General features: G+C 39.9%; 1 protein-coding gene across 8 annotated transcripts in view; it reads right to left on the bottom strand.

Moving 5' to 3' along the window:
- DICER1 (dicer 1, ribonuclease III) overlaps positions 1–27,980 on the bottom strand; it is a 67,851-nt gene that overhangs the window by 28,255 nt on the left and 11,616 nt on the right. For 2 of the 8 annotated variants that reach the window (XM_087818403.1, XM_087818397.1), the window contains exons 2-10: positions 19,020–19,083; positions 17,994–18,094; positions 13,523–13,685; positions 12,556–12,686; positions 11,139–11,273; positions 10,559–10,719; positions 8,559–8,727; positions 6,865–7,337; positions 726–858 (exon numbers count right to left, since the gene is read on the bottom strand). In XM_087818403.1, the coding sequence (XP_087674529.1) occupies positions 726–858; positions 6,865–7,337; positions 8,559–8,727; positions 10,559–10,719; positions 11,139–11,273; positions 12,556–12,686; positions 13,523–13,685; positions 17,994–18,047 (1,419 nt within the window). In that variant the 5' untranslated portion in view covers positions 18,048–18,094; positions 19,020–19,083. Of the gene's footprint in view, positions 1–725; positions 859–6,864; positions 7,338–8,558; positions 8,728–10,558; positions 10,720–11,138; positions 11,274–12,555; positions 12,687–13,522; positions 13,686–14,316; positions 14,505–17,993; positions 18,095–19,019; positions 19,084–27,980 lie in introns of those variants that run through there. The other 6 variants (XM_087818387.1, XM_087818383.1, XM_016201010.2 and 3 more) reach the window with 5 other exon arrangements.

Below are 27,980 nucleotides of genomic sequence, written 5' to 3'. Positions count from 1 at the left end.
TTAAAAATTACAAGCAAGGAAATCAGAACTAATTAAAAAATAAAAATTTTTTTCTTCCTAGATTTAAAATAACCATTTCCCAATCCAGGATACACTGAACAATAAAGTAAATTGGGTTTTAGACAGATCAGACTCTGGCTATCGGACTCCCCAAACTAGGAATAGTATCAAAAAGCTATGACATACAAAAAGGCATCAATGTGAATTATTCTGCTACTTTTAAGTTAAATAACAAACTTTAAATAAAAAGATTACACTCATGAGCCAGAACACAACATTAGGCTTTCAAATCTTTACAATGCTATTTCCTGTATTAAAATCTTAAAAAACATGAAAAAAAATTAAGCCAAAACCTTTGCTGAAAACATAACAAAACCCGTTGTAGGAAAAACTTCCAATTGTTGCTTCCGAGTCATCCAGAGTCAACAGGAGTCGTGGTCACACATGCCGTTCTTTTATGAAACGTGGTTGTGTGCCATCCGATAAAAGAAAGCGATATGGTTGACAGCAATTAAGACACAAAATTGATTTACCAGACAGCAATTCTAATCCTGAACTTAAGTCACTACACGGTGCCTCGGAGGAGACAGCTACTCTAGCTGTGTTCAAGTATTCTATACGCACGAAAATGCCGAGGAACCATGAAGAAAGGGAGTTCCTGTGGGCTGAGTGTGTTCGCATGTGTTCTGAAAATGTCACTGTGCAGCTATTTTAGCTTGAGTTACCTCTTCCTGCTTTCTGAACTCTGCCTCCATCTGTTTGGTGCGGGGCTGGTTCTTGCCGATGCCGTGTCCAGTTATGAAATTGCTGCTGATGTATGCCAGCTCTGGATCCTGTTTGCCAGCTTCCTTTATCAATCTAAGGAAATTACATACATTTTGAGGTTAAGCATTGGTGAGGGGAAAAAATGTAGACCTTGTTTGTAAGGTCTCCCTTAAAATGGAAATGCATGTATTTTTTGCCAATATTCCTAACAGCATGGTCTTGGTAATTTTCCCCCAAGTAGCTTAAACAGAAATCACGGCCACTCTCACCGGGTAGATCTGTGGGCCCAATACCTGTACCACCAACTACAGGACTGGCTGATTTCTACTGATGAACAGCGTGGTCACAGTGCCTCAAACCTTTTCATTTGGCAATGATCACTTAATAGAAATGTGGCCCAGGAGGGGACAGAGCCGAGCCAGGCAGAGAGGCAGGAATTCTTCCTCCACCTCAGCTTCAGGCCACACACCCCTCTCTCAGCCTAGGCACAACCTGGGGCAACAGCCAAGCCCTTGTCTCTGTGGCCACACTCACAAAGAGAAAGCACACATGCCTTACACCAAGGGAGAAACTCCACAGCAAAGGAAACCTGAAGTCCAGTTTTGCAGGGAAAGGAGCCTGGTCAGTTCTTTAGCCTCACCCCAGCACCCCGTACCACTGAGGGCAGAGCTCCAAGAAAGAAACGTCTGCATCTATGGTGGGCACCTCCATTCCCAACAGCTTCCTGTCCCCAGGCACTGACCGCAGCTCTGCACACAGATACTGGACTTGGGCACAGCCATGCCAGAGCCCCCATCCATCCCCTGATGAAAGAGCAACACCCCGGAGCTCTCCCGGCCTGCCCCCTTCCTGCCTGCTCCTCTGCATTAACCCACAGTGCTCGTCACCCAGGGCTGGCCTTCTAGCTAAGAAATGGAAGAGCTGCGGCAGAGATCACGTTACGCGTACAGAAGGTGAACAGTTAGTGCTGCCATTACAGTTATTTTGGAAATACCCACGTTCAAACACTCAGCACAGAGGATAAATGGTTCCACACCTGACGTAAGTGATCCCATATGGTTCCTCTGAAGTCATACAACATAGCACAAATTCCTAATAGAAAATTGCATTTTTAAGTCAAACCATTCTTTTTTTTTTTCTTTTCTAAATACATGAAACAGACTAATATCAAAGAGCTAAAAGAAGCTTTGAGTGGGCATCTAAAATATCCTTCTGCCTCCAAATCAGCACAACCCTGGCATGTCCAGGTTAGTCTGAGAGCCTGCCTACAATTCAAGTACTTATGTTCAGAATCAGAACCTTCTTAATATATCCCCAGCTTTTAGTTATTACAACATCTGTAACAGAAAACAGTGCCACATGCAAATAGCATGCCCCCAAATCTAAAATATGAACTATCTTAGAAATAATATGCACTTCCAAATTTTAGTTTATGTAAGTAAGCATTGATTTGAATGCAACAGAGGTTAAAACAATGCATTTCAAGTTACTCCTAATTAGGCAAGAAATGTATTTTACTTTGCCAAAATGATCAGTCTGGCCAACTTCAATTAGCTAGAGATGGAAGCACTAATGGTAAATTTATTTCTCCATAATGAAACTCACATCAGCACTGCAGAGAACAGAGGAGACAACATGCACATTAATAAGCAAAATCTCCTGTGAGCAATAATTAAAGGCTCTATACTAGGCTGACAACATTGAGAGAAAAAACTTATTCCCTCTCATCTAAGTTGAAGGGATGCCAAGTCATGTGCCCAAGACAGAGCTGCAGGCTTCCAGAGAAATGACACAGGTCTGCTGCTGCAGGAAGCGTACCAGTGAGCAAGACAAATGGCCTGGAGATTTCAGGGGACCAGAGAACTGGAAGATATAGTCTCACTTGTTTCTTTTGCCTCTTACACAGAGTTTGAGTGTTGTCCCACAAGCAGGCTGTGGATAAACTACAATGTCCTCCAGTGCACAGAGCTTCTCAATCTGGAATGATCTAGTTATTGTTTTTTCTAATTTCAAATCCAACAGAAACCAATATTTTTATAAAATTCCATGAAAAGTAACTACGAACAAAATGAAACTTAAAAATCATTACTGTTGTATTATATTCTGCAGTCGTTACTTATGTCCAAACGAAGAGTTTCTGGATGCTTCCCCTCCACCTCTGCACCTAATTTACCATAGCTGGCACTGACCCCGGTCGCACTGTGTGGAGATGCATACTGCCTACCCAATTACACTGGAAGCAGCATGGCCCCAAACCGGAGCTACACAGGCGAGATTTCAAAAACTAGTGGATGTCCTACTGAAAACTGTGATTTGACTCAATGTGCTAATTTACATACAGCCGTAAGGGGAAAATCCAAAGATATAAACCCATCATCTGAAATGTCTGCCAGGTACTGAAGTATCTATCAACAATACCTTTAATAATATCCTTGTTCCTTATATTTTATTATCAATGTGAGAAAATCAAATGTAACTGTATGATTGTACCAAAAAAGCCACCACTGACAGTTATAACCCACCAATACTGTATTCCCCAAGTGCCTGCACAAAGACCATGAGGAATTAGCACCTACTGTGTGTCAGGTGAGAACAGCAGCCATTTTTACATCCAATGTCCAATAAGAGAGGGAGCTACTGCTACCATTTTATAGATGAAGACGCTGAGGCTTGAAAAAGTTAAATAACTTTCACAAAATATACCTCTAAAAAGTGGGTAAAAATGGAAGGAATGAGAGCTCCTGGGAGGAATGACTGTTCTATAGCTAAGAGCCGGGCATCCTGCAGCACCAGAAAACAACGTTCTCATAACTCAAGAAGGAAGAGCATCAAAGTAACACAGGAGCTAACCCCAAAGATGTGGGACCACGTGGGCAACAAAATCAATAACCTCAATTTAGGTTACAGCCCAAAGTATAATCTAAACAAACATGAGTCCATACTGATAAAAGAACATGGTTCAATAAATACAAGTAGGTACCTAGGAAGGAGACAGTTCCAGTAAGACACAGATAAGCCCCTTTCCAGGAATGAAGCTAAATCCTGCCCGCGCCGGATAAACTAGACTTGGTCACTTGCTTCCAGAGAACAAGGGCGAAAGGGCAAAAGAGTAACCTGGGAGGAGAAACTGGCAAACACAGGCAAACCACGTGATCGAGTCTGCAGCGCCCATGATGCCTGACGCTGACGCCATGGACCGATACAAGGCAACCCCCACTCTCCACGGTGCTCTCCACATCCTAACACCCAGCCGAACGCTGAGAAAACGCCAAATTCAAACTGAGAGGCATCCTACAAAACACCTGGCTGGACTCCTCAAGACAGCCGCCGTCATCAAAAATCAAAACCAAGGGAAGACTGAAAAACTGTAACAGACAGAGATTAGGGAGAGCTAATGAGTAAATGCAATTTGGTACCTTGGATTGAAAAGGGGATGTCAATGGGAAAACTGGTGAAATTCAAATTAAGCCTGGCATTTAGTTCCTAGTAACACACCAGTGTCAGTTTCTGGGTTATGACAAATGCACCATGATAATATAAGTTGTTAATAATATAAGAGGAGAAACCTGGGGAGGGATACAGGGGAACTCTGCACTATCTTCACAACTTTTCTGTAAACAAAACATTATTAGGAAAATGCAGGGGGCACAGGGCGGGGTGGATGTGAACCCAGGTTTGTCCAATGTCACATAATATCAGTAAGTTACACAGTGAAAAGAGCACTAGACTTAGAGAATGAAAGCCATTTCCTGCACTTAATATCAGTGCTATTTTGAGAGAGTCACATACTGAGTTTCAGTTTCCTCATCTGTAAACACATCTACTACCTTTCATGAAGCACTGTGAAACTGAAAAATACATGTATATACAGATAAATTATAAACCATAAAGCCCTATATGCCTAAGGCAAAAGGAAGTTATAAACCTAAGACTGTACACACACCTATTTTGCATGCAGAAGTTACTGTGATTTATTTTTTAATTAGGAGAGGAGAAAATTGCCCGTGTATCACAATGGCTTATACTCCCATGAAGCTATTCACTGAAAAGGGGGCTTTTCCTTCCATTAAGTTGATGGAAGGCAAGAAACTGGATTTCAGGAAGTTTTCCTAAGCTTATTAAAAAGCCAGCTGGAACAAGAACCCTATTGTGCATTTAATTAGCTGCCCATAAAGTCAGCCCTCAAATCGCTCTTGATCCATCAGCCACCACGAAATGCCGGCCACACTTTATGAGGGTTGATCACAATTAATCTGATCCTCAAAGTCAATAGGAACTGACTGATTTTTGATACACCTTTCAGGGTAATCCTCCTGCAATGAAAACTGGTGCATCTCTACATTTAAAAACACATGTACAGAAGGGTGGCAAGGAAGAAAATAAACCCTCATTTCTTCTCTCAAAATGTAATTCTTAAACCATCCTGGAAGGGGGTGGGAGTATGTCTGCAACCAGGCTTAGAGCCGGGCCAACAGTAAACTCTCCTGACCGCTGACTGCCTTTCCGAACAGCCATCCTCTGGGGCCTGGCTCCTGGCAGCCTTCCCACTCCAAAGCACGGGGCCAGTGTTCCGTGACGCCCAGGGGCACCAGGATTGCAGAAAGAACTGGCGAGGAGGAGGCAGAATGGCAGGAGTCCTGAATTGTCTCTGTCACTGACTAGCAATTTAACTCAGAGCAAATCACTTTTCCTCCTGAGGCCCTTTCTCTTTCTTACAAAAATAAGTGGGTTGGATTAGGTAGTCAGCGAAGTCCCTTCCCAATCTTAAACTCCTGGTTTCAGTGTAATTCACTACCTAACATTACTTTACTCTGTGTTCATCTCGAGGATCAGGCCCAATGACTATGAAAATTACCAGACTGAAAACCACCAGACGGCGGCCCCAGGGTCCAATTTCTCGTTACTCAAGTAAGTTTTCAAAAATCCCAAACCAGTCAGAAGCGGTTTAGAAAAAAAAAAAAAATCCTAAATTACCTCAGGAAACAAAGCTTAATTTCTCCTCAGAGATCACTACTTGCAGAAAAGGCTCTTAGGGATCAACTCTGGCCAATTAATGGATCTCACAGAAAAGTAGATTGTCTGAAGCACAAAATAAGAACCACTTTTTTGGCCCTTACAAATAACAAAGCATCTACGCACAAACCAAAAGCACTAGCCATTAGGTGACCATCTGACACAACCTGAAGTCCAGCTCCTTGGCGGGTCTGTGTCCAGGGAAGATGAGCTGCTACTGGAGGAGGAGAGGGATGCGAATCCAGAGCCTCACATGGATTCACTGTCACCTTTGCCAATATTCTCCAAATGCTTCTCTAATACTTAATCTCTCCTGATTCGGGAAATTTTAATATATAATCTATGAATCAATCCAAATTGTGAATCCAGTTGTTCTAAACTTTTTCCACTACAAACCTGAATCAACACTTAAGGGGGAAAAAAAAGCTAACACAAAAAAATAAGTCACGATAATACACAGAGATAAAACTTACTCAAAGAGCCCAGCTGGCGTGGCTCATTGGTTGAGCATCGACCTATGATCCTGGAGATCCAGGTTGATTCCGGGTCAGGGCACATGCCTGGGTTGCAGGCTCGATCCCCAGCAGGGGGCGTGCAGGAGGCAGCCCATCAATGACTCTCTCACCATTGACGTTTCTCTCTCCCTCTCCCTTCCTCTCTCTGAAATCAATAAAAATATATTTTTTTAAAAAGAAATATGATTGACAGAACTATTAAAAAAAAAAATTTACCCAAAGATTACAGAAAGCTTGCTGCAAAGCGTTTAACACACCTAACACATGGCCACGGAGCAATGGCTGGAGTGAATCTAACTGAACATGAAACACGGAATGCTTCCCTTCAACCTGCCTTTTCCATACCTGCTCCATGTTAGATGGGCTAGGACAGGTCAGCACCGTTTGAGAAGCCTCAGCCACGTAAAAACCCGGCCTCCTGGGAGAGCAGCTGCGCGCACACCCTCCCTGTCCGCCGCAGGGCCCCGCGCACGAGCAGCACTGCCACGGAGCCACAGGAGGGCCCTCCATCACCTCGCAGCACCACAGCTGCCTTGCTCCACTGCGGGGAGAATGTTAACCTTACAGTTACCTGTTTAAGACAACTGCCGTGTATCTTCTTTCCACAAAAATTATGCCGCACAAAATATTGGTAAACGGAGACGGGAAGTTCGCCTCCGGCTTCTCCTTCTCTTCGATCTCCTCATCTTCCTCCTCCTCCTCCGAGTCGCTCCAAGACACATAGTTGTCCTGGTTCCTGTTATTGTACCACTCGACGCTTTCGAACTGCTGTCGCTCGTAGGGTTTGTATTTGCGCAGGATCTCAAGCAGTTTTATCACTTTGGGAGTTACAAATTTCAGGTCAAGTGAGGCAGGTGAGAAGTGCTCTTCACATAGTGCATGTATTTTCCGTAGGAAAGTGTCTGTAAACAATAGAAACTTCCTGTGCAGCTCCTCTTGTTCGTGTTTGATGTATTTCTGCAGTTCTCTTACCATCATTCCAGCTACTTTATCTGCACACCAGGGTCCCAGAACTACCAATACCGCACGACAGTCTGACAGTATCTACAAAAGAATGTAAAGAGCCAAATGCTACACAATAATCAGGTAGCACTTTCCTACAGGATTTAACTGGGGTTTAAGTTGTCTTCAATCTGCCCCTTCAAAATTAGTTTATCCCAGAGATTAATATAAACACTGAGGTTATTACCCTAAGGATGGGGGCAGGGGCCAGTGGTCTTTTCAGGCTCTACTTTTTCATATACATATGTCAAGAATCTTTCGTTTTCCCCAGCAAGGATGATCACATAATAGAAATTCAAAGATGCAATTGTATAAGAATAATAAAACTTAATTTTAGATCTCTGATTAGTTCGGACAACTGAGTCATTTATTTCCAGGTAACTATGCAAGCAATTCAACAGCAGGGTCATTTTATTTTCACTATCAAAGAGCAAGACAATTTCCCTTTCATTTCATGCCCAGAGAACCACACCTTACAACCCTAGCTCAGAGCAGAGTGGAGATCACAGCGAGTGACTGAGGAATCTTCTGCAGGAGAGTAAAAGACAGACTGAAAATTCAAGGGCTGAGGAGAGTCTGGGCATTGCTGCCTCAGAAACAATCAGCAAGAGAGAAATTCAGATGGCAGATGCAATACAGTGTTGGCACCCACGAATGGTTGCCAAGTCCCGGAACAATGGTTCTCAAGTCTTAATGCATCAGGGTAACTGGATGGCTTGTCACTCTCAGCCAGCTGGACCCACCCCCAGCTTTACACTCAGCAGGTCAAAGGAGAGCCCATAATCTGCATGTCTAACAAGTTCCAGGGGGTGCCGATGCTATTGGTCTGAGGTCCACACTTTGAGAACCACTATCCTAAGGAATCCTTCTCAAAGCTGGATCCCACTCAGGGATGACTCGTCATATCCAGTTACACAAGGAAACGGCACAAGAATTTGTTTAGCCAAAGGGTCTGAGCAGGAACTAACTCATCCAACCAAGAAAAAAAAACTGGACTCACTCCTTTTATTCAAATAGCCATGACATGAATCCTAAGTCATCTCTTAAATCAGGGAGACCTATACTTAACAGAAATGTCTGTCAGGTAGTTGTAAACTCAACCTACTATATGTTCAATGAAAAATGTCCAAAGACATAAGAAGGTAGGGCCTTAAGTTAAAATGCATAGAAAACAGCCTCGCTAGAAGCATATTTTCATTTCAATACTAAAAATAAACAGAAGCCTTTTATTATACTTCCTATACTTACTTTGTGTATGCTTACCTGTTTAGAAATTAAAGTCGAATCTCGTTCTTTTGAATGTACAGATATGTTACAGTCATTGACAAAATTAAGTGCTTCTTCTAACTCCATCAGCAGTCGTTCATAAAGCCCACTTCTGTCCATAAATGGTCCGCAGTCTACCACAATCTCATATGGCTGAGTAGTGTATCTTTAACATCAGAAACAACAGCTGTCACTACTGCAATCAATTCACTACTGCATTATGATCCACTACATATCTAACCAAGCAGGAAAAGTCTGTGTTCAGTTTATACGCCCACTCGGGGTAACAGGCAGGCTCAGGAGCCTTCCTGAAGTGGTCCTCGCTTGTGTCTACAATGCGTGTCTGCCTGTTAGGGCTAAGGAATGACTACAGAAAGCTGACAAAGAATTCTGTAAATTCATTATTATCCCAGGTCTTTTATTTTGTTTTTTAGGTTCAGACTTTTATCTTTTGCCCCCTTAGGAATAATGTTGGTCAAAACACTCAAGAAACTCAATAATGATTACTTTCCAGAAGCAGAAATCAGGAATGGGGAGTAGGAGATGGGGGGAAGTACTGTCATTAAATTGATCCATTTCCATACTATTGGAAACGTACAGCATCTGCAAATGTCAACTTCATTTTTAACACCTCCTGACACAGGGAAAGCTCCCCACAACTTTGTCAATTACAATATTGTTCCTTGGATCTGTCATAAAATGACAACTAGAACAGCATGTAACATTCTCAAAGCACATACAACAATTAAGGAAAAGAAATACAGTAGTGACATATTTAAAGACTACAGGTTTCATCATTGTCAACCAGAATCCGTACTTAACCAAAGAGCCACACTGAGAGAACTAGGTAATGCCAAATCCAACAGATGCCCTATCAATTTTACTTAAATGCCCAAATACCTCTACTTTTCTTGAAGACTTCAGTAGTACAGGCTACCAATCTAGTCCAGGTGGAATAAAGGCAAGTTGACTGCTACATCAAAGATCGCTCTGGCTCAGGGAAGTAAAAAATAACGTCCCAAAGGTTGAGATCCGTATTTCATGTGGCATTTGGATACCCAAGTTCCCATAACCTGAAAATTTAGCTTTTCTTCTCATTCTACAAAGAGAACTTTCCCAAAAGTCTACTAAATGACAGGCACACTGCAAGGTGTTTTCTAGGTGTCGATGTAATTAATCATTGAAGAAGCCCCTGAAACCACTGTCAGTGTCATTTTACAGGTGCAGGAACAGTGAATGACTCACTTGAAGTCACAAAGTTTACAATTAGTGGAGCCAATATTCAAAATCCATGTCTGATTTAAATTCATAACCTGAGAAATCAATGTTTTCTATTTATTATAACTGTTATAAGAGCCACCACTTGGTAATCTTTAGCCTTGTTAAAGACTATATCTGAGAAGAATATAAAGGTATTTTACTATGAACTGAATTAGTTACATTTTAAAACCTAATTTATAAAGGCTCCCATCCATGAACTTATCAAAAAGTGTGTGTGTTTTAATGAAACTAAAAATACCAACCTCCATCAAAGAGACAAAGCTAGAAATCACAAACATCTTTCTCAGAAATTCACCTCATTTTCAAAACTACAGGGTGTTTCCAGTTACTTTAAAGCATATTGTAAAATACTGAATTTTCTGAATAATGTTCTTTCAAACCATCAGATGGGACATTTAGGTCAGAAAAACAAAGCACACACAGACAGAAAGGACACAAGTTTACTGCCCATGTTCCCAATCCCTGTCAGTAGCAGCAAATATGAAGGGCCAATCGTTACGCAGAAACACCTCAATCTGCCACTCTCTCTGGAAACAAGGTTAAATCCCTGCATTAGCATGTAACTGTCCTGATAAAGAGCTGCTAGTCTTGCTCTTTCCGTTTAACAGCCACTGGTTTCTCCTAAGCAGGTACTATCTGCAAGGCACTGCAGATACCGAAGGCTTAGAATCAGTTCCAGCTAGTCTGGCCATACCAAATCCATAGGAAGTGCATACCTGTCTAAGACCACCAAGTCAGTTGCAGTTTCAGCATTACTCTTAAGAATTTTCTCCAGTTTCTGAATCTTTTCTTCTAATTCCTCTGGATCACATTTCCCATTTAAAATGGAAGCAGTTAGTCCCAAGATACGAGGGCATGATGGACAACTTTCACAGAGCTAACATGGTAAAAGATACTGACAGTAAGAAATTCATTTTGCAAGGCCAAACCAAAAGAGACACTGCCATATTAAAACATGTCAAAAAGACTGACAAATATTACTTACAGAAACTAAAATATTACTTACAGAATTAAGGAATAAAAATTATGGTAGCTTGTTTAAAAGCTGTTTATTAAAAGGCAGATTTGTTATGTTTAAAATTTTCTTACAGAGTTAGATTTATTATAGTTTTAGTATAGCTTATTATTATAGAGTACAGATGTAAATGAATGTTAATTCAATACTCATTCATTCATTCATACACTGAAACCAAGTTCTCAAAATTGGTAACTAATATCACTGTTTTGGTATGTAAGAACACTGCTTTTACTCAATAATTTGACCTGGATTATTAAGACTGATATATAAAAACTTACCTTCATAATTTCTCGGTAGGGGTGGTCTAGGATTGCAAGATGACACTCATCAAACACCAAAAGGTTAATGTCTGACAGTGACAAGTAGCCATTTTTCAAAACAATCAAGGCGACATAGCAAGTCATAATGAGAACCTAAAATAAAACCTGACATCAGTACAAACAAGTGTACCATCACCTGCATGAATACACTCACATGAAAGGAGATTATGGAGCCACTGTATTATAGGTGCGAACTAAGAAATCCATTAGTCAAAATTAAAACAAAAATTCTGAATGTATAAGCTCATACTTGAGAAACAAGAAGTAGAATCAGAAAAACATAAAACAGACTATGAGAAAAAATTCTTGACAATGGGGACCATGTTTTCATGGTAAATCTCTTAAATCTACTTCAGGTTTTCAGGTTCCTACAGCCATATTTTGACTGATGAGATCTGTCAATTTAATCAAATCACAAAACAATTCACACTGTTTTTTCCCCATTGAACTGACAAGGTTTTCTGGAAGATGACAAACTAAATGTTGTGATTTTTTTAAATTTAATTTTTTCCATCACCATTTATCCCCCCATACCCTCTTCTACCTCCCCCCACTCCCCCCACCCCCACAATCTCCACACTGTTGTCCGTGTCCATGAGTTCTCTTTTTTGCTCAATCCCTCCACACCCCCTGCCCCCCCACCCCACCCACCACCACTGGAACTGTCAGCATGCTCTCTATGAGTCTCTCTATTTTGCTTATTAGTTCAGTCTGTTCATTAGATTCCACATGTGAGTGAGATCACGTGGTACTTGTCTTTCTCTGACTAGCGTATTTCACTTAGCATAATGCTCTCCAGGTCCATCCATGCTGTTGCAAAGGGTAAAATTTTCATCTTTTTTTACAGCCATTAAATGTTCTTTTTATAGCTTATCATTCTGTGGACATTTAAGTGCTTTTTTTAATGCGACTTAACCCAGTACACACTAGCAGACTGTATGTAGACTGTTAAAGGTTAGTTAGGAAGCAGCTCTTAACCACTTCAGATCCACCAAAAGGCCCTCAACACATGCTGGCTGCAGGGATCCGTTAAGTGAGAGGAAGTCTCGTCAAACATCCAAAGAACTCAACCAAGAAATGTCTCCACTTTTAAGACATTTAACTCGAGTACATTTTCTGAAAGCACGTTATCTCCAAGTTGGAAACAGGTAGTTGGAATTTTGCTTTTCAAGCAAGTAAATCACACTATGAAGTAAGAGCAACAGAAATGAGATCCACAGTGAGAAAGAGTGCACGGGGCTCATTTCTGGGCGACAAAGCACAGGAAAGTAGAGTTTTCAAGTCCACCTCAGACAACCAAGGCTACAGGTCATCTTATAAACCAAGTCAAGGACTTGTAGGGATTTATAGAGTGAAACTTCTCTACAAGTCTTACCTGGTGCTTAGTAAACTCTTGGTTCCATTTCTCTTTTGTCCAAGATGCATTTACTTCTAGGTCTGAGTACTCCCCAACCTTGAGATCTGAATGAGTTCTGACAGCTGACACTTGCTGAGCAACCTGGTTTGCTGATCAGAAATAGAAACTCCATGTAAATATGAGAAGTTGGCTCTAGTTGGTTCTCTGGACTAATGATTAAGACAGTTAAGGAAATCCTTATTATTATGTATTATACCTAACCACCTATTATTTAGATATTTCCAAAATGCACTTATTAGACTCACCACCCTGTCTCTGCTACTCACTTCGGAGAACCTTGTACTACCTTCCTTCTTTATAGCTGATTTTCTCCCAACCTAAAAATACAACTTCCTGTTTTGGTCAATAAAGTCAGATCATTTCACCAAGAAACACTACAGACTAACACGTATTTTATAGCACATAGAACTTTACACGCTGAGATCATCTAAAAAAGGAGGGGACTGACATGGTTGTATTGGTACCCTAGCAGCTCAGGTTCACATTTTATACCTTTCATTTTAATATAATCCCAAACCTAAAAAGCAGTATTTTTAACTAGTAAGAAACACGACTTTCTTTCTACAACTGGTATACCAAAATCATAAATCAAAGTTACCTATCTCATAATCAAGCAACTTTTGACATATTTTGTGAAGCTAAAACATCAAGAACAAAATAACTAACACACCTTAGACTATGTTCCAATAGTAATCCATTCAAAAGATATGCAGAATCAGAATTCAATGCAATTACATTTAAAAGAAAAGCCAGTTTTACACCTAACATTTAAAAGAAATACTACAGAGTTAAGAAATAAGCAGCTCTGCGCTCAGAGCTTCAACAAGCACCTTATTCTCTATATTTTCAATAATCTAGCCTAATGTCCACAGAGAATATCTCATCCAGTTTCCTTCATGTGATTTGAAAAAATAATTTTTATTACCCGAGTTGACCAAGAACACCGTCCTTTTCCCATGTCTGTTGAAGTCTCCCCTGATCTGATAGGACAGCTCTTTAGTGAGTAGTACTGCAATAAACGTCTTCCCTGAGCCAGTGTTCAAACAGACTATGGTATTACGATCCAGAGCTGCTTCGAGCAGTTCAACCTGGAAATACAGTGGAAAAAAAGATTATACACTTCTTATCTGAGTACAAAGTTAGAAAATGGGGCTTTCTTTTAATTCAGGAAATTCCACTGTTTTCTAAAATCTTCCTCCACTAAGCTTGCCAAAAAACATACTTTCTGCATCTGTCTATATGAATAATAACCAGAGGCATTAAAATGCCTGTTATATAGAGCTGTGCTGTGTAAACATATATTGAAACTCATTTACAATTTCCTTAAAAAAGATTTTTGCATGGACAGAGTACTTCTCTAGAATTATATGAATGACTATATTTATAATAACCGAGGTTCTGCCAGTTCATAGTTGTTCAACCAACCTCAATTCCTACCCCGCTCATGAGGACAGACACATCCAAATGGATATTAAGGAACAGTGAGGTTTTCACTGGGGGGAAATAATAAGGAACTTCACAAATAAAACCATCAAACCAATTACCCAGCAGATGTTAGAAAAGAAAAGGATTATTAACAACAAAGGTATTTGGAATGAGAAAATTAATCAGAAGAGGAAAGCTTGAAAAGGTAAATGAGTTTTATTAAGTTGTGTCAACTATATGCTAATTTATTCCGTTTTAGTAAAAATGCTCCAGTATTAGTGTTCTCATTAGTACCTGATATTTTCTTGGCGTATAAATGTTATCATGAATTGCTTCTTGTTGCCATGGCAGTCCAAAGAAAGGACCCATTGGTGAGGAAGCAGGGGTCATGAGCTGCAGGCCTGCCATGCTGAGGGGTTGCAAAGCAGGGCTTTTCATTCATCCAGTGTTTCTTTCATTGCATTCTGCTCTAGCACAGCTGACTACAAAAGGGAAAAAGAAGACCATTACACAACCATGCGGGGTTAAAACAAAGCAAGCACGGAAACGAGAGACGCCAGAACATCACTCCCACGGGCCTTTCAAACTCTTCCTATAACTGGTTTAGCTTTTTCTTGATCTAAGAGGATTGTTTTAAAAGTCAAGCCTCCTATTCTCTCCACCCAGCAAGCCTATCCCTAGAAACTTGTCTAAAAGAATTAGACAATTGTACAAACATCTGAGTACATGGACGTTTATTGCTGCATTATTACTAAGAACAAGAAATAACTTTAAATGTATTAATAAAAATTTAGCTAAGCAAATTGTGGTATGGCTATAATGAAATGCGTTGAATCCACTATGATAATACACATCTATATTTATTGACAGAGAACCATGTCCTTAATATGTATAATGTGACGCTTTTAAAATATATGTATATATAAAACATGTCAGTGTATATATAAATATATTACAAATGTTGTTTGTGAAGTCTGTGATGCTATTATTGATACAATGAGGCAATGTGGCACTTAGCATTGTGCCTGGACAGAGGAAAGATTCGCATGAATGCCAGCAGTTAATCATTTCATCTAAAGACCAAAACAGAGGTCTTTTTCTCAACTAACAACCTAGTAGAGATGATCAACTATTTAAATAAGTATCTTTAAAATTATACATATCCTAGGTAAGTTAAAACAGAGCACATAATTTTGTGAAATGATAGTTTTTCATGGTATCTAAGCACTCATGTGCATTTCATATCTTCTTTCCAAAGATAAATTTGGTGTGTGAAACAACAAAATAAAAATTGAGTCTTTCTAAAATTCCTAACCTGCAGATAAGAGGGTTAGGGTTTCAAATCTCTATGTCAAAGTCCAGCATCAGCTTTCCTACTGTCAGCAGAATTTACTTGCCCGTAGAAGTGCATTTTCTCCCTTGTACTGCGCTTTGGAGTGTTCACTGTTTTTACTCTATGAAACTGAAAAGAAAGAATATAGCTCTTTGTTCCTTGGCAACAAAAACTTTGAATCTCCTGACATATGAAATTTATGACCCTGGTACAACACAGTGACTTCAGTTGCTGCGTCTAATCTAACAAGAAGTCTCGAATGTGGTCCTTTTTTACACACAGGCACAACAAAATTCTGATTGCAGAGATTACTTCAGCTGACCAGAATTCACCATCCTGCTAATATAAGTGCAATCTGGAGCGAGTGGAACAGAGGCATATGGCTGCAGGAGCCAAGGACCTCAGCAAGGCACGCACCATCTGTGGACCAGACAGTACAGCCCTTCTCATTACCTTCTCGGAGGAAGACGGCCAGCAAAGTACCCCGGAGAACATTATGAAAACTGCCAAGTCATTATTTTCCCGGGATCAAAGCAACACTCTGCTCCTTCTTCACTGAACCAGAGCCCCAACAGCCATTCCCTTCACCCACACTAAGCGCTCACTTTTCTCAATTCTGCAGGTCCACAGGATGCACACCCTCAGGTTCACCATTCAAGCTTTTTACTCAACACAGCTGCCAAGAATCCAAAGTGAAGAGAGATCCAACAGATCACTCTGAAGGCCAAGGCTGAGATCCGCAGGTACCTCCCACCCGGCTGCATGCGTGGGATCCCTCTACACTGCTCTTTCCTTACTACAGGCTGCTTCCTGTCTCAGATTACGTATCCTTAAGCCTGACACCTCACTCTGCACCCAAACCAATTTACAGACATGGTAGAAAGTATCAGGAAATCAGTCTAAATCCTGGTGGAGGGTGGGGGAAAAAGAGAACAGGGCAACAGTGTAAAACTCCAAATACACCTTCCTCCACCACGTCCTGCCAGGAATCAGCAGGACCCCCGCCTCCCTACCACTGTCACGTCACCATTTCTTCTCATATAGATGACAACAGCACTTATAATAATTAATAACTCCAAAAAAGTGTACAAAAACAAATGAGAAGAATGTTCTATTATTTTTAAAGGGAGGTCTGTATTCTTCAAAAATATATCATAAAATACAAAAAACACACACAAAAACACCACACACAAAAAACTATGAAAATGTTCCAGATTAAAGAAGACTACCAAATGACATGACAACTAAATGCAGAAACTAATCTCAGACTGGATCCTGTATGGCAGAACAGGGCCAATAAGTACATCACTGAGTCCACTGAAAAACTGCAGAGAGCAGCACTGTTAAACTCACTGACGCTGATAACCGCAATGTGACTATGGGCTCTGTAAGAGAATATCCTTGTTCGTAGGAAATACTCACTGAAGTATTTAGTGGTAAAGGGCAATGATATATGCAACTTATTCTCAAATGACTCAGAAAGAGAAACCATGTATATGTAGAGCGAGTGTGTGTGCAACTGATAAAGCAAATGGGACAAAATGGGTAAAGCACATATTCTTTGTTCTATTCTTACCTTGCAACTTTTCTGTAAGGTTGAAATTATTTTTAAATAAAGAGTTGTAAAAAGTAAATAAATTGACCAACTAGACCAGGATTTCCTTGAGGACAGGAGCTGTACATCTCACACACCCCTGTGTTACCACTGTACCAAACCATACCTGGGCCAGGGCAAACAAACAACAGAATGAAAACAATGTCCCCTGAGTGGCATAAAAACCTTCCAGCAGCCTTCCTCTCTGCTTTCCTAATTGGGACCATACCGCATATATTCAGGGACACCTACACACACCTCATTCTTTCACTTGCACACGTGCTCCATGAGAACAAGATGTACGGTCTCATTCTCCGCAGCTCTTAAATTTCCTGGTACACGTACCACATACAGTTAAATAAGTAAATGTCCTATGAACTGAATCAGAGATTCATGAATGTCCACATAGTAACGTATAGAACAGAATCATAGGCAGCTCAAAAACTATTTCTATTTGGTTTGGAAATCCACACCCACCCAGTCCTCCTGGCCTTGAAGGGTGCAGCCAGAGGAAGATTTGCAAGGAAATGGAGGACAGCAACTTAACCCTCCCAGTTACAGTTTCCAGAAGGTTATAACATTTACATGAGTTTTCATTCCTTTAGCATAGAGTGGCTGGGCCCAGTAATATACCTCCTATTTAGGGAAAGCAGATCCAAGATTTAAAAATTCAACAGGTAATCCAATAATGTGAAAACAGAAAGACCTATAATTTTGCCAATTTTTTCTTCTTTTGGCATGTTGAAATACATTTTTTTTTCCCCTCACTTGCCTTAATGAAATGCTCTGAGTCCCTGCTGGTAAGTAAAAGTGCTACAGTTCATAGATGAACTGACTACAGTTAACTGCTTTAGCAGCGCCAACAGTACCTCCATCCACATGACTGTGTTTCAATCATAGATTTTAAATTTCTGGTCAATTTACTCTCATGAAATTGGTGAGGTTGTTTCATAGCTTCCATATATTATTCACTTAGAAACAACTTAGTACAACACACAAATAAACTCTTTTCCACTTTCCACACAGGATAAATCACTGATTTACCGTGTTAATGTTTGAGATCTCTGTGTTGCTGTTGTCTGAACTGCATTTTGACATTGTGATAGCAGTTTATTGGAAAATCACAGCATGCCCATGCTTCTGCTCTAAAAATAAATGCAAAAATAGCCAATTTTAAGATTCCTGTACTGAAAGTGAATATAAACACATGTATAAGAGCGTCTTATTGACATGAAGAGTTGAATAAAGAGCAGTAGTTTTGTATTAAAATTTAAACAAAAGACATTTGAGTTACTTTTGGATATTAAGTTACCCTAAGACAAAGAACAAGAGCAGGAATAATAGCAGGCCTCATTCCAAGAGATGTGGGGGAAAGAAAAAAGTTCAAGAAAAGGTTCTAAAATAATACAAGGAAATGAAACAAAGTAAATAAATTCTAAAGATAGCGACTAGGAAAATGGAAAAATAAAAGGGTAAGTGTGTGTTACTTCCTAAATCCACATACACAGAAGAAATAATAAAGGTCACCAGAAGAGGTAACTTGGCTGAAAAATCCAAATCACCTAGTAAATAGGTCTTCAATACGTGTATAAAATGTTATCAGCAATTTCAATTTCTCAAAATGAAAATAAAAACACAAACTCAAAGAACAGTTAAATCAATACTATAAACTCTTATAGAATTCATTTATGAATAAAAGAATTCAGGAACACAGTTCACCAATGTTAATATTGTAGAGAAATTTAAATTTAGGGGTGGCTCTACTAAGAGAGATTATAAATCGAAAACTAAGGAAGCACAAAATATTGAGATGAAAGCTTAATTTAATCAACAAATGTTGACTCTATTAGATCTGACACCGGATTTCATGAACTTACAATGCCTCTACTAGCACAATCAGGAAGAACTAACTGGCAATGGTCTTCTTTCCCTTATCTAAGTCCAGCCTAGCTGTTTAAAGAACATTCCTGTGGAGGTTAAACCTCATTTCATACACAAATTTACTTTGCTAGAAAGTTAACAAAGCAGGATGGGGAAACCTTAACACTATTTAAGAATGTACATATTTACCTCAAAATGCTGATTCTAAGTTCTTTCAGTTTCCAAGTCTGTATTAATTCATACCCTAGGTAACCTAAAAGCAATCAGAGAGAATATTTTAGAACATAAAACTCATTTTTAAAAACCAACTTTAAGAAATTTCCTACTTAACAAAATTTTCTTATTCAACTTATCAGAATAAGATCCCTGATAAAATAATTTAGTTATCTATGGGAGTCAAGAAAATAGTACATGCCTGAAAGAGTTCCCCTTTAAAATTTGAATTTATTACGTTCTAATACAATCAAAAATTTTAAAAAGCTGTTAGTATAATCCGACATAAGGGAGAATCTTTGGTAGTAAATTACATTACCTCCCGTAAAATCTGGCTTTAAAAACACAACACTGTGGTAAATTGGTGTCACGCTTTACACAAGCATCCAGGCATCCACCTCCCTACCTCCCTACCTCCCAGTTTGTCAGTTCCTGCTTTCTACAGCTACCTCACGCTTTGACTTATAATTCCACTAAATAGTGCCACCTGATAAAATGCAAATTTGGTACACCAGCACCACTCTCCCCCTCTTTTCTAGTTCATATTCACTTTTTTTCTAAAAGCACCATAACTAAAGTAACAAGCTGATAATCCTTTAAAATTCATTGCAGCCCCACTATTACTGCCGAGTTAATGCAAATTATTTCCCTAGACAATTCTGTATAGATACATTAGAAAGCTAACATGCCAAATACAATGAGAACTTATTTTATGTTCATAATACAGAGCCAATAGGTCACGTTTTCTGATTTTGAGGATCATGACTTAAATTACAAACATGCAAACTCCTGTTTGATAGGCCCCTTTGTTGCACATACCAGACACTGTCAAGTTTTAGTATAAACCAACAAACTTAATCCACATTAGCATCTAATCCAGTATATGGCTGCAGCCTTTCACACAAAGGCTAAGTCTCTCATCTGAAGTCTAAAGGCACAGAGCTTCCTGGTGTCCATTTTCAAAACTGGTAACAGAGAAGTTCCACTCATTCATTTTCTTGTAATGTGTCACAGATCCTGATACTATTAACTTTAGAAATTTTAATGTCCAGATTGTATTCCTACTCTGGTGAAGCCCAAATGCACAGCTACCATAAAGTCTCATAGTGAACACAACCAAAGAAAAAAACACGACCACTGATATTAAAACACGGCGAAAAGTACTTCGGTAAACTAACAGATAAAACTAAAAATGCTTGAAGAGCTTTTAGTTCCTAGTAACTGACCAGAAAAGCAATTCTGAGATGTTCTAAAATAAAATTACAGAGGAGAGAGAGAGAGAACAGTTAGCCTGTTAACAGCTCTGAGCCAGCTCTAACAAAGACTGCTCACACTCCTTGGCCTATGGTGGAATTTCGGCTTAATTTCCAGTGGCTATTGCCCAGATTATTCTAAAGAGAGAACAGTCAGGCACCTCAAACCCCAGGAACCTCAGCTTATTTATACCTGAGCTTTCCGAACTTGCCCACAACCTACACAAGGCACCCTGGACTCTGCGCCTACCCCAGAAGTAGCCCCACTTCGCCGTCTCCTGTCCTCTTTGTCTACCGCCAGCGGGAATTCTTTCAGACCGGCTCACATCTCCCTCCCCTCCCTGATGTGTAAAGATGCTTGCAAAGCTCTGGGATGACGAACTTGCTGCCTTCCCACCCAGCCTCGCTGCTGGGGGTCTGTTTAGGTTCCATGCCCCAAGACCAGTCTTCTTTTCTGCTAGCCATGGCCTAATAAACGCTTTCTTTCAAAGACTTTCAGCCTTCCAGGAAGTTAAATTTTTTTGTTTACCATAACAATATGCTATAGCATCCAAGGCATTATTTTAATTCCAACCAAGCCTAAATTACTACAGGCACCCATGGCTCTGGATATAAAGTGACATCTTTATATGGTTGCTTCTATGGTTGTTGGTATAAGGGCAAAACTAAAAATAAGAGGCTTAATTCTCCCAGTTAAAAATAAACTTAAGGGACTCCTTCCTCATCCGTTTTTTTTACAGAATTATTTCTTAGTTCTTTTCAAATGTATGTGAATCTTAAACTTCCAGCTCTTCTCACTCATCAGGAGTGTTTCCTTAAGGACTGAGAGCCATCTCTGAAATGAAATCAAGAGAGATAACGAGCACCCTGGCGGGGCTCCGGTGGCTGCAGCGCTGCCGGAGCACCAGAAGGCTGCAGGTTCGACCCCTGGTCAGGGTGTGTAAGGGATGCAACCAACTGCCGTCTCTCCCACATCAACGTTTCTCTCTCCCTCTCTTTCTCTCCTTCCTCTCTCTCTAAAATCAATAAACATGTCCTCCAATGAGGATTTAAAAGAAAGATTATACACAATCTTCACGTTTCCTAGAGAGAGATGAGCTTAACTGGGTGCACCTGACTCCAAACTGCAACACCTACCTCCAGTGATATAGACAAGAAATTAGCGATGTATCTTGACAGCATGGATGTAATGGGTTGCAACCACAGTCTTTTTGATCTCTTCAGTGCCTAACCTGTGATGCACATCACATTCTGGTTCAACGTTTACATAATAATAAAGCTGTTTTCTTTCCTTCTACCTTGTGGAGAGATTTTCTGGGTTGTAAGGAGATTTTGTTTCTAATTCTATTTCCCCAACATCAGCTTTTAAAAAAATAAAGTCCAGTTCTCAAATAGTATATGCATGCCAAATAACAACATTCCATTTTGTGGAATTAAATTAGAGAAATCCTAAAATATGCTGCCCAACTATACTAGGGAAAGGAGTTTTAAAAAAGAAGAGGGAGCTAAGTGGGCAAACAGCCTTATTAAAAAGAAATCTGCACACAGAAGGGATCCAAGTTGTTTAAAAACAACTCCCTCTAACCTCCCTTCTATATTAAAGTTAGAAAAGAGTCTCAACTGTTTGTTTTTGTGGTTCTTTTAATGTTTTTTTTAATTGTCTTTAGCGAGAGAGGAAGGGAAAGAGAGAGAGAAACACCGATTAAAGAGAAGCATCAATGAGCTGCCTTCTGTATGCCCTCTGCTGGGGATCGAGCCCGCAACCCAAGCCTGTGCCCTGACTGGGAACTAAACCCAGATCGCCTGGATCCTAGGTCGAAGCTCAACTGCTGAGCCATGCCCGGCCAGGCCTTTTTTATTTTTTAACGTATTTTTTATTTAAAGTCATTTGAATGCCAGCAAGGGGTCCAGTGTCAGGAAAAGCAAGGTTATCAGACTCCACTACCTCTCTGGAAGGTTGTTTCCCTGCCTACAAGATAGGAACCCCTGACTATTGTGAGGATCAAGTCAGATCAAGCATTACATATGAAGCTTGGTTGACAAAAAGTGTTTACAACACAGAAAATGCTCACTAAATGGTCATTTTTAAAAACCACACTATCTTTACCTAGAATCATGTTTTCAAACAATTCTTAAAACTGTAAGGAATTTCTTTAAAAAAACCTAAAATGTTTTATTAATCCTGAAATTCAGTAGAGAAAATGTATTCTCATATAAATTTAAACTATACAAGGTTTTATACAGTATTTTACCTGACGAACATGAAAACCCCAAACTCCAAACCACCTAGTCATTATAAATTTACAGGATAAAAATCAAATTTAAATCACAAACTATAGTATATAATGTAAAATAAAGTTAAATAGCTTTGTATCCACTAGTTTACTTTAAAAGAAAAAAAAGTACTACATGCTATTCCTGTTGGTTCTACGGACATCACTGAAAATATTACTTCCTTAGCTGTTTCTTAGGCAATAAAATGGTGCAGATGGGCAAGAAATCATCATCATCAAAATGCACAAGTTTTGAAAACAGAAAATGTAAGAAAAAACAAAAAGATAAGAAATATCCAAAATTTCCATAGCATACAAAATAAGTAATTCAAGGATTTATTAACTGCCATTTGGTGAATATGGATTATGAAAAGACTAAGGTCTAATCAAAGACTGAGACCAAAGAGGAGAGAAAAGGGACACAAACTTCAGGGATTTAAACACCAATATCTTTAGATACTTAATTACACAAATATTTCCATCATTACTTGTCATATCTGTCATTATTAATTAGAACTCCTTGCATATTAATTTAGCCGACAACATTAACAACATTCATACAGAAACGCTCCCTTCAACATTACCAATTACAACAGTGAGAAGTGCCCCTTCCACCCCCACCCCAAATCTAAGCATCTGGCAGTGACTGAGGGATGGGATTGGTAGGCCATGGTTCATCTTACACGATGCAGTTCAACAGGGCCATTAAAAATAGTGAGTTTATAATGAACAAAAATGCTTATGTTCTGGCATCCAATAAAAAAAGCAGAACGTTTTTATTTACAGTAAGATCATGATTATGTCTTCAAGTTAAAAACTAAAAAGAAGAAAAGGGAGGGAAGGGGGAATGGAGAGAAAATATTCACTCAGAAGTTGAGGTTGTGATTACTACCAGGAGTAATTTCTTTTCCTTAAAACTTCTCTGCATTTTAAAATTCCCTCCAATTTGAACATTTTATTACTTTTAGAATTGGAAAATAAACTTTCAAACTGAGAATGATTTGTATAAAGACAATAGTTTAGAGATATATGGTTCTGTTTTAGGTACTAGAAAAGAAAAACTCCCTTCTGAAGCCATTAATTGTGGTAAATTTTACCCCCGTTTCTATAACTTAAACCACAAATGCAATAGCCTTCTTTTCTTGCGCTGCTCTATGAACCAAACAAATTTATGGGTTTCTCTAAATCTATAACATAAATATGTTATGTTTACATTGCAACATAATTATGCCTAAAATTAGATTTGTCCAAAATTGAAGTTGAATGCAGGTCAAATACCATTTTAACAAATTCCAACCATCAAAATTTCCTTATAAAAAGTATCTCTAGGCTGCCAGCCAATGGCCCACTTACTTGGAATACTTCTGAAAAAGACAACACTCCAACTCATCAAAATGGCAGATACCTGCCCGTCCCCTTCAAGTTACCTATAATGACATTTACCCTGCAGTTTTGTTTCAAGAGAAGTAAATAATTAACACGGCACTAGCTCTCAAGGTGAGTTTTAAGGTTAATGTTTGATTCCAAGTTTCTGTACTTGACTCAATAAAAACATTTGTTCTACAAGTGCTAGAATTTTACTCAACTCATGACACCTTCTGCCTATCTTTTACACCACTTAAGAACACCTATGAGGAAAAGGGGCCACAATTTTCTATGTCAAGTGATTTTAACACATTATAACATGGACATTTTATTTATTTATTTATTTATTCATTTATTTATTTTGAAAGAGAAAGAGGAAGGGAGAGGGAGAGAGAGAAACATGGATATGAGAGCAAAACATCGATTGGCTGCCTCCTGTATGCTCCCTACCAGAGATCGAGCCCACAACCTGGGCATGCGCCCTGACCTGGAATCGAACCAGCAACCTTTCTGTGCACAGGACGACGCCCAACCAACTGAGCCACACTGGCCAGGGCAACATGCACATTTTAATACTAAAGAGAGGTCCGGTCCTGAAACAAAATGAGCCTAAGAGACTAGTGAGTATGATGGATGTTTAATCAACGTTGAGTTAGGAAAGAAAACAACTTAAAAGTTCCAGAGCATGTTGTCACTGCTGCGCGCAACACGAGCGCCCACTCATGTTACCTGCTTCCCCTAGAACACCATGGCACGTGCATCCCAACCTTCCCAGGTGAGCTTCTCCTTCTGGGGCCCACCCCTCACCACCACTCCCAAGCTTTCCCTTAAACTTCTACAATTTGACCCCCTCTCTCCCAGTGGACATGTGCTACCCATATCACCCAATTCAGGGCGTCATCCTACCTTCTGTTCCTTAGTAGGTGTTTTGCTATTGCTAGCCCTCCACCCCAAAACCGTTAAATCTTTGAAACGAAAGATAATCTCACATCCTACACAAAATTCAAGGAAAGCTGGAAATATCTGTAAATATATTTTCATTAATTAATTCTATGTTGAGAATAAACTTTATTTATCTAGCCTTAAATTAACATGTATTTTTGTAGGTCAAAGAAAATTTCAGTTGAGATACTGCCTGCTTTTTAAAGACTTTAACTCAAATTATTTTAATAAGTTTAATGCCCCCATCCTTGCCCCCTCCCCTACAAAGAAAAGTTCGGGCTGACCTGGAAGTACCAAAGCTAGAGAGGCATCAACTTATACAACGGCAAACCTGACATCCCACAGCCCCATTCATCCTCCCGGCCCAGACCTTGTGGGTTAACGCCCAATCACTGCAAAATGTCTCCTACATTCATGCAACCTGACCTGACACTAACCTTAACAACGGCTCAGCAACAATTTAAAGCTCTACAGTTTCAAGTACAACTGGGAAAACCCAAAGACTCAAATAATATTTCTCATTAATTTTTCATTTTAGAAACTGTTTTTTATTAGGTTTAAAATCCAGATAAAACTCTACTCAATGTTAGATGTGTAGAAAGAATGACAGGAAAAAAAAGAATCACCATTTTTAACCGTCACATTAGTAAAATTGAGGCAAGAATCATTAATGGGTGCTAAAACTACTGGGTGGTGGTAACAGAAGAATATTTACATCACCTCAAAATAACTCTGCACAGGTTACCTCTTTGACATAGAAACTGAAATTTTTTACTGAAAAAACCTGCCAGATACCACTTTAACTTAACCCAAATGACAAAGTTAACATCACCAATATTGGGACCAACTGAGAACATGCACCTCCTAATGTAAGGAACTGAGAAATATCATTTACATAGAATTCCTGCTAAAAGTACAAAACCTGAATCTAATCATGAGGAAACATGAAAACCAAATCTGAGATTCATTTTACAAAACTGGTTGTGCTCTTCAAGATGTCAGTATCAATAAAATATAAAAGCTAAGAAACTATCAGGTTAAAAGAGTAGAGACATGACAACTAAACACAATGTATATTCCTGGGTTGATTCTTGTATTAGGAACGGAAAACTGCATAAAGGACATCACTGGGATGAAGGGGGATCAGAAAACACTACCTCAAAATACATCACTTTGGCACAAGGATTAGTCTGAGCTGAATGAAGGCAAGACAGAAACAGCAGACACAGGCGGAATGCCCTGCCTCCCCCTCTCTGCCTAAAAGCGGGCCATAAACGTCCCTTTGTGAAGCTGTCCCCTTCTTGCCACTCCAGTACCAGGAAGAGATGACTCTTATCACCACAGGCCCCAGGGACTAGAATCTGCACAAACAAACCTTACTGAAATAGCCTTTCCCCTCCCCTCCTTCCCTCACAGATTTACCTCGCCACCATTTACCAGCCCTAGAAGCGCCAACTTCTCCTTTGGCTTGTCGCTCTCTAGTTTATCACTCTTTACTCTTTATTAATGACAGGTGAGCCCTCAAGCCTAACCACTGCTTTGGGTTTTCACTTCTTCCTATGACTCTCCTGCAGGCATGAAAAAGAAACCTCTTCTCTAGCTAGCCTGTCCTTTGTCAGTTTAATTCAGTCCCCAGCCACTGAACTGGAACACAGACGGGAAGTTTTTCCCCCTCCCTTATAGGAAGACTGGTGAAATTTAAATATTATCAATGTTAAACTCTCTGAATTTAATAACTGTACTGGGATTATGTAAGAGAATATTCTTGTTCTTAGACAACATACCTTGAGCATTCAGCAGTGAAGCGCATCAGGCCTGGAATGCAAATGCACCAAACTGTTAACTACTGGTAAACCTGGGGAGCTCTAGTCCTACAATTCTGCAAGTTTGAAATATTTTAAAACTCTGCAAGTTTGAAATAACATTAAAACCAAAATTCTCCTCAATATTGATAAATCAGTATTTGGCTATCAGTAGAACACAGAAAAATAGAACTTATCCCATTTCATTTCTGAGTAGTATAGAAAGTAATATTTAAGGTGGTTTTCCTCACTTAAAAACCTTTGTTTTACCTCCTGCCCCTTAAATTATTCACTCATTCAACAACTATTTACTGAGCAAGACATCCCTAATACAAGTTTGTACTGTGGAGAAGGTGAGACCTGAACTGGAGATGTTTTATGGACTGAGCAGTAACAGCACAAGTCAGGAAGGGGATAGGAGGACACCCTGGGGACTAGACACCCTGCAGGCCAGGGTGAAGGAATGAGGGGCAGCAGCGCCCAGGGCCCTCGTCCAGAGCGGCGGGGCAATGAGGCTGGAAAGACGAGCAGGAGCGGACGGAAAAGGGCCTCCCGTACGCCCTGTGGGGATGTGAACCTCGGCCTGTCCACACAAGCAAGACTCTGGCCGTGTCTTTCTACTCTCGGTACACACCAAGGGTTCTTGCCTACTGACTTCAGGCCAAGGACAACTGCCTCTGTGTCCAAGGCTCACAGACAAGGACACCTAAACACAACAGAGACTCCTGAACTTGAACTCTTTCCTTCTGAGCAGACATCGCTTTTCCTGTTACAAACATTACCTCTCCTCATACTGGTTTGCCTGAAACTGTCTCTGTGGGCGTGCTGAAAGTCCCCTGTCCTACCACCCACCCACCTACCCCCACCCTGAAAGAACCAAGACAGCTCGAGGCCCCATCTCTAGCTCGGATTCTCTATCCTTGCCTGCCTGTCGCACGTTTCCACCTGCAGAGCCACACTTAGCTGCCAAGGGAACTTTTGGCTGTTCCAAAAATTAAATTAATCTAAAAAGAAAGATGAAGATTTGCTACCGCTAAATACAATAAAAAATTTTTTTAAACCCTCCATTACAGGAACTCAGGAATTCTGGAAGAAAAGCAGCAGCAGCAGCAGAATAACGCAGCCTCCTAAACTAGCAACTCTTATTTCACTCAACAGTGTTACAATTAAACCCAATATATTACAGAACAAATGCAGATGAGAGCAGGAAAGACGCATTGGGCTCAGAGTCAGAGTGGTGCTTGAATCCATTCTTTACCTGTAAGACCTGGGGCTAATGGCCTCACCTCTCAGTCTCAGCCT

This window comes from Miniopterus natalensis, chromosome 1, assembly GCF_054644295.1.
Source record: "Miniopterus natalensis isolate mMinNat1 chromosome 1, mMinNat1.hap1, whole genome shotgun sequence".
NCBI classification, from domain to species: Eukaryota; Metazoa; Chordata; class Mammalia; order Chiroptera; family Miniopteridae; genus Miniopterus; species Miniopterus natalensis.
This window is presented reverse-complemented; position numbering and strand designations above follow the sequence as displayed.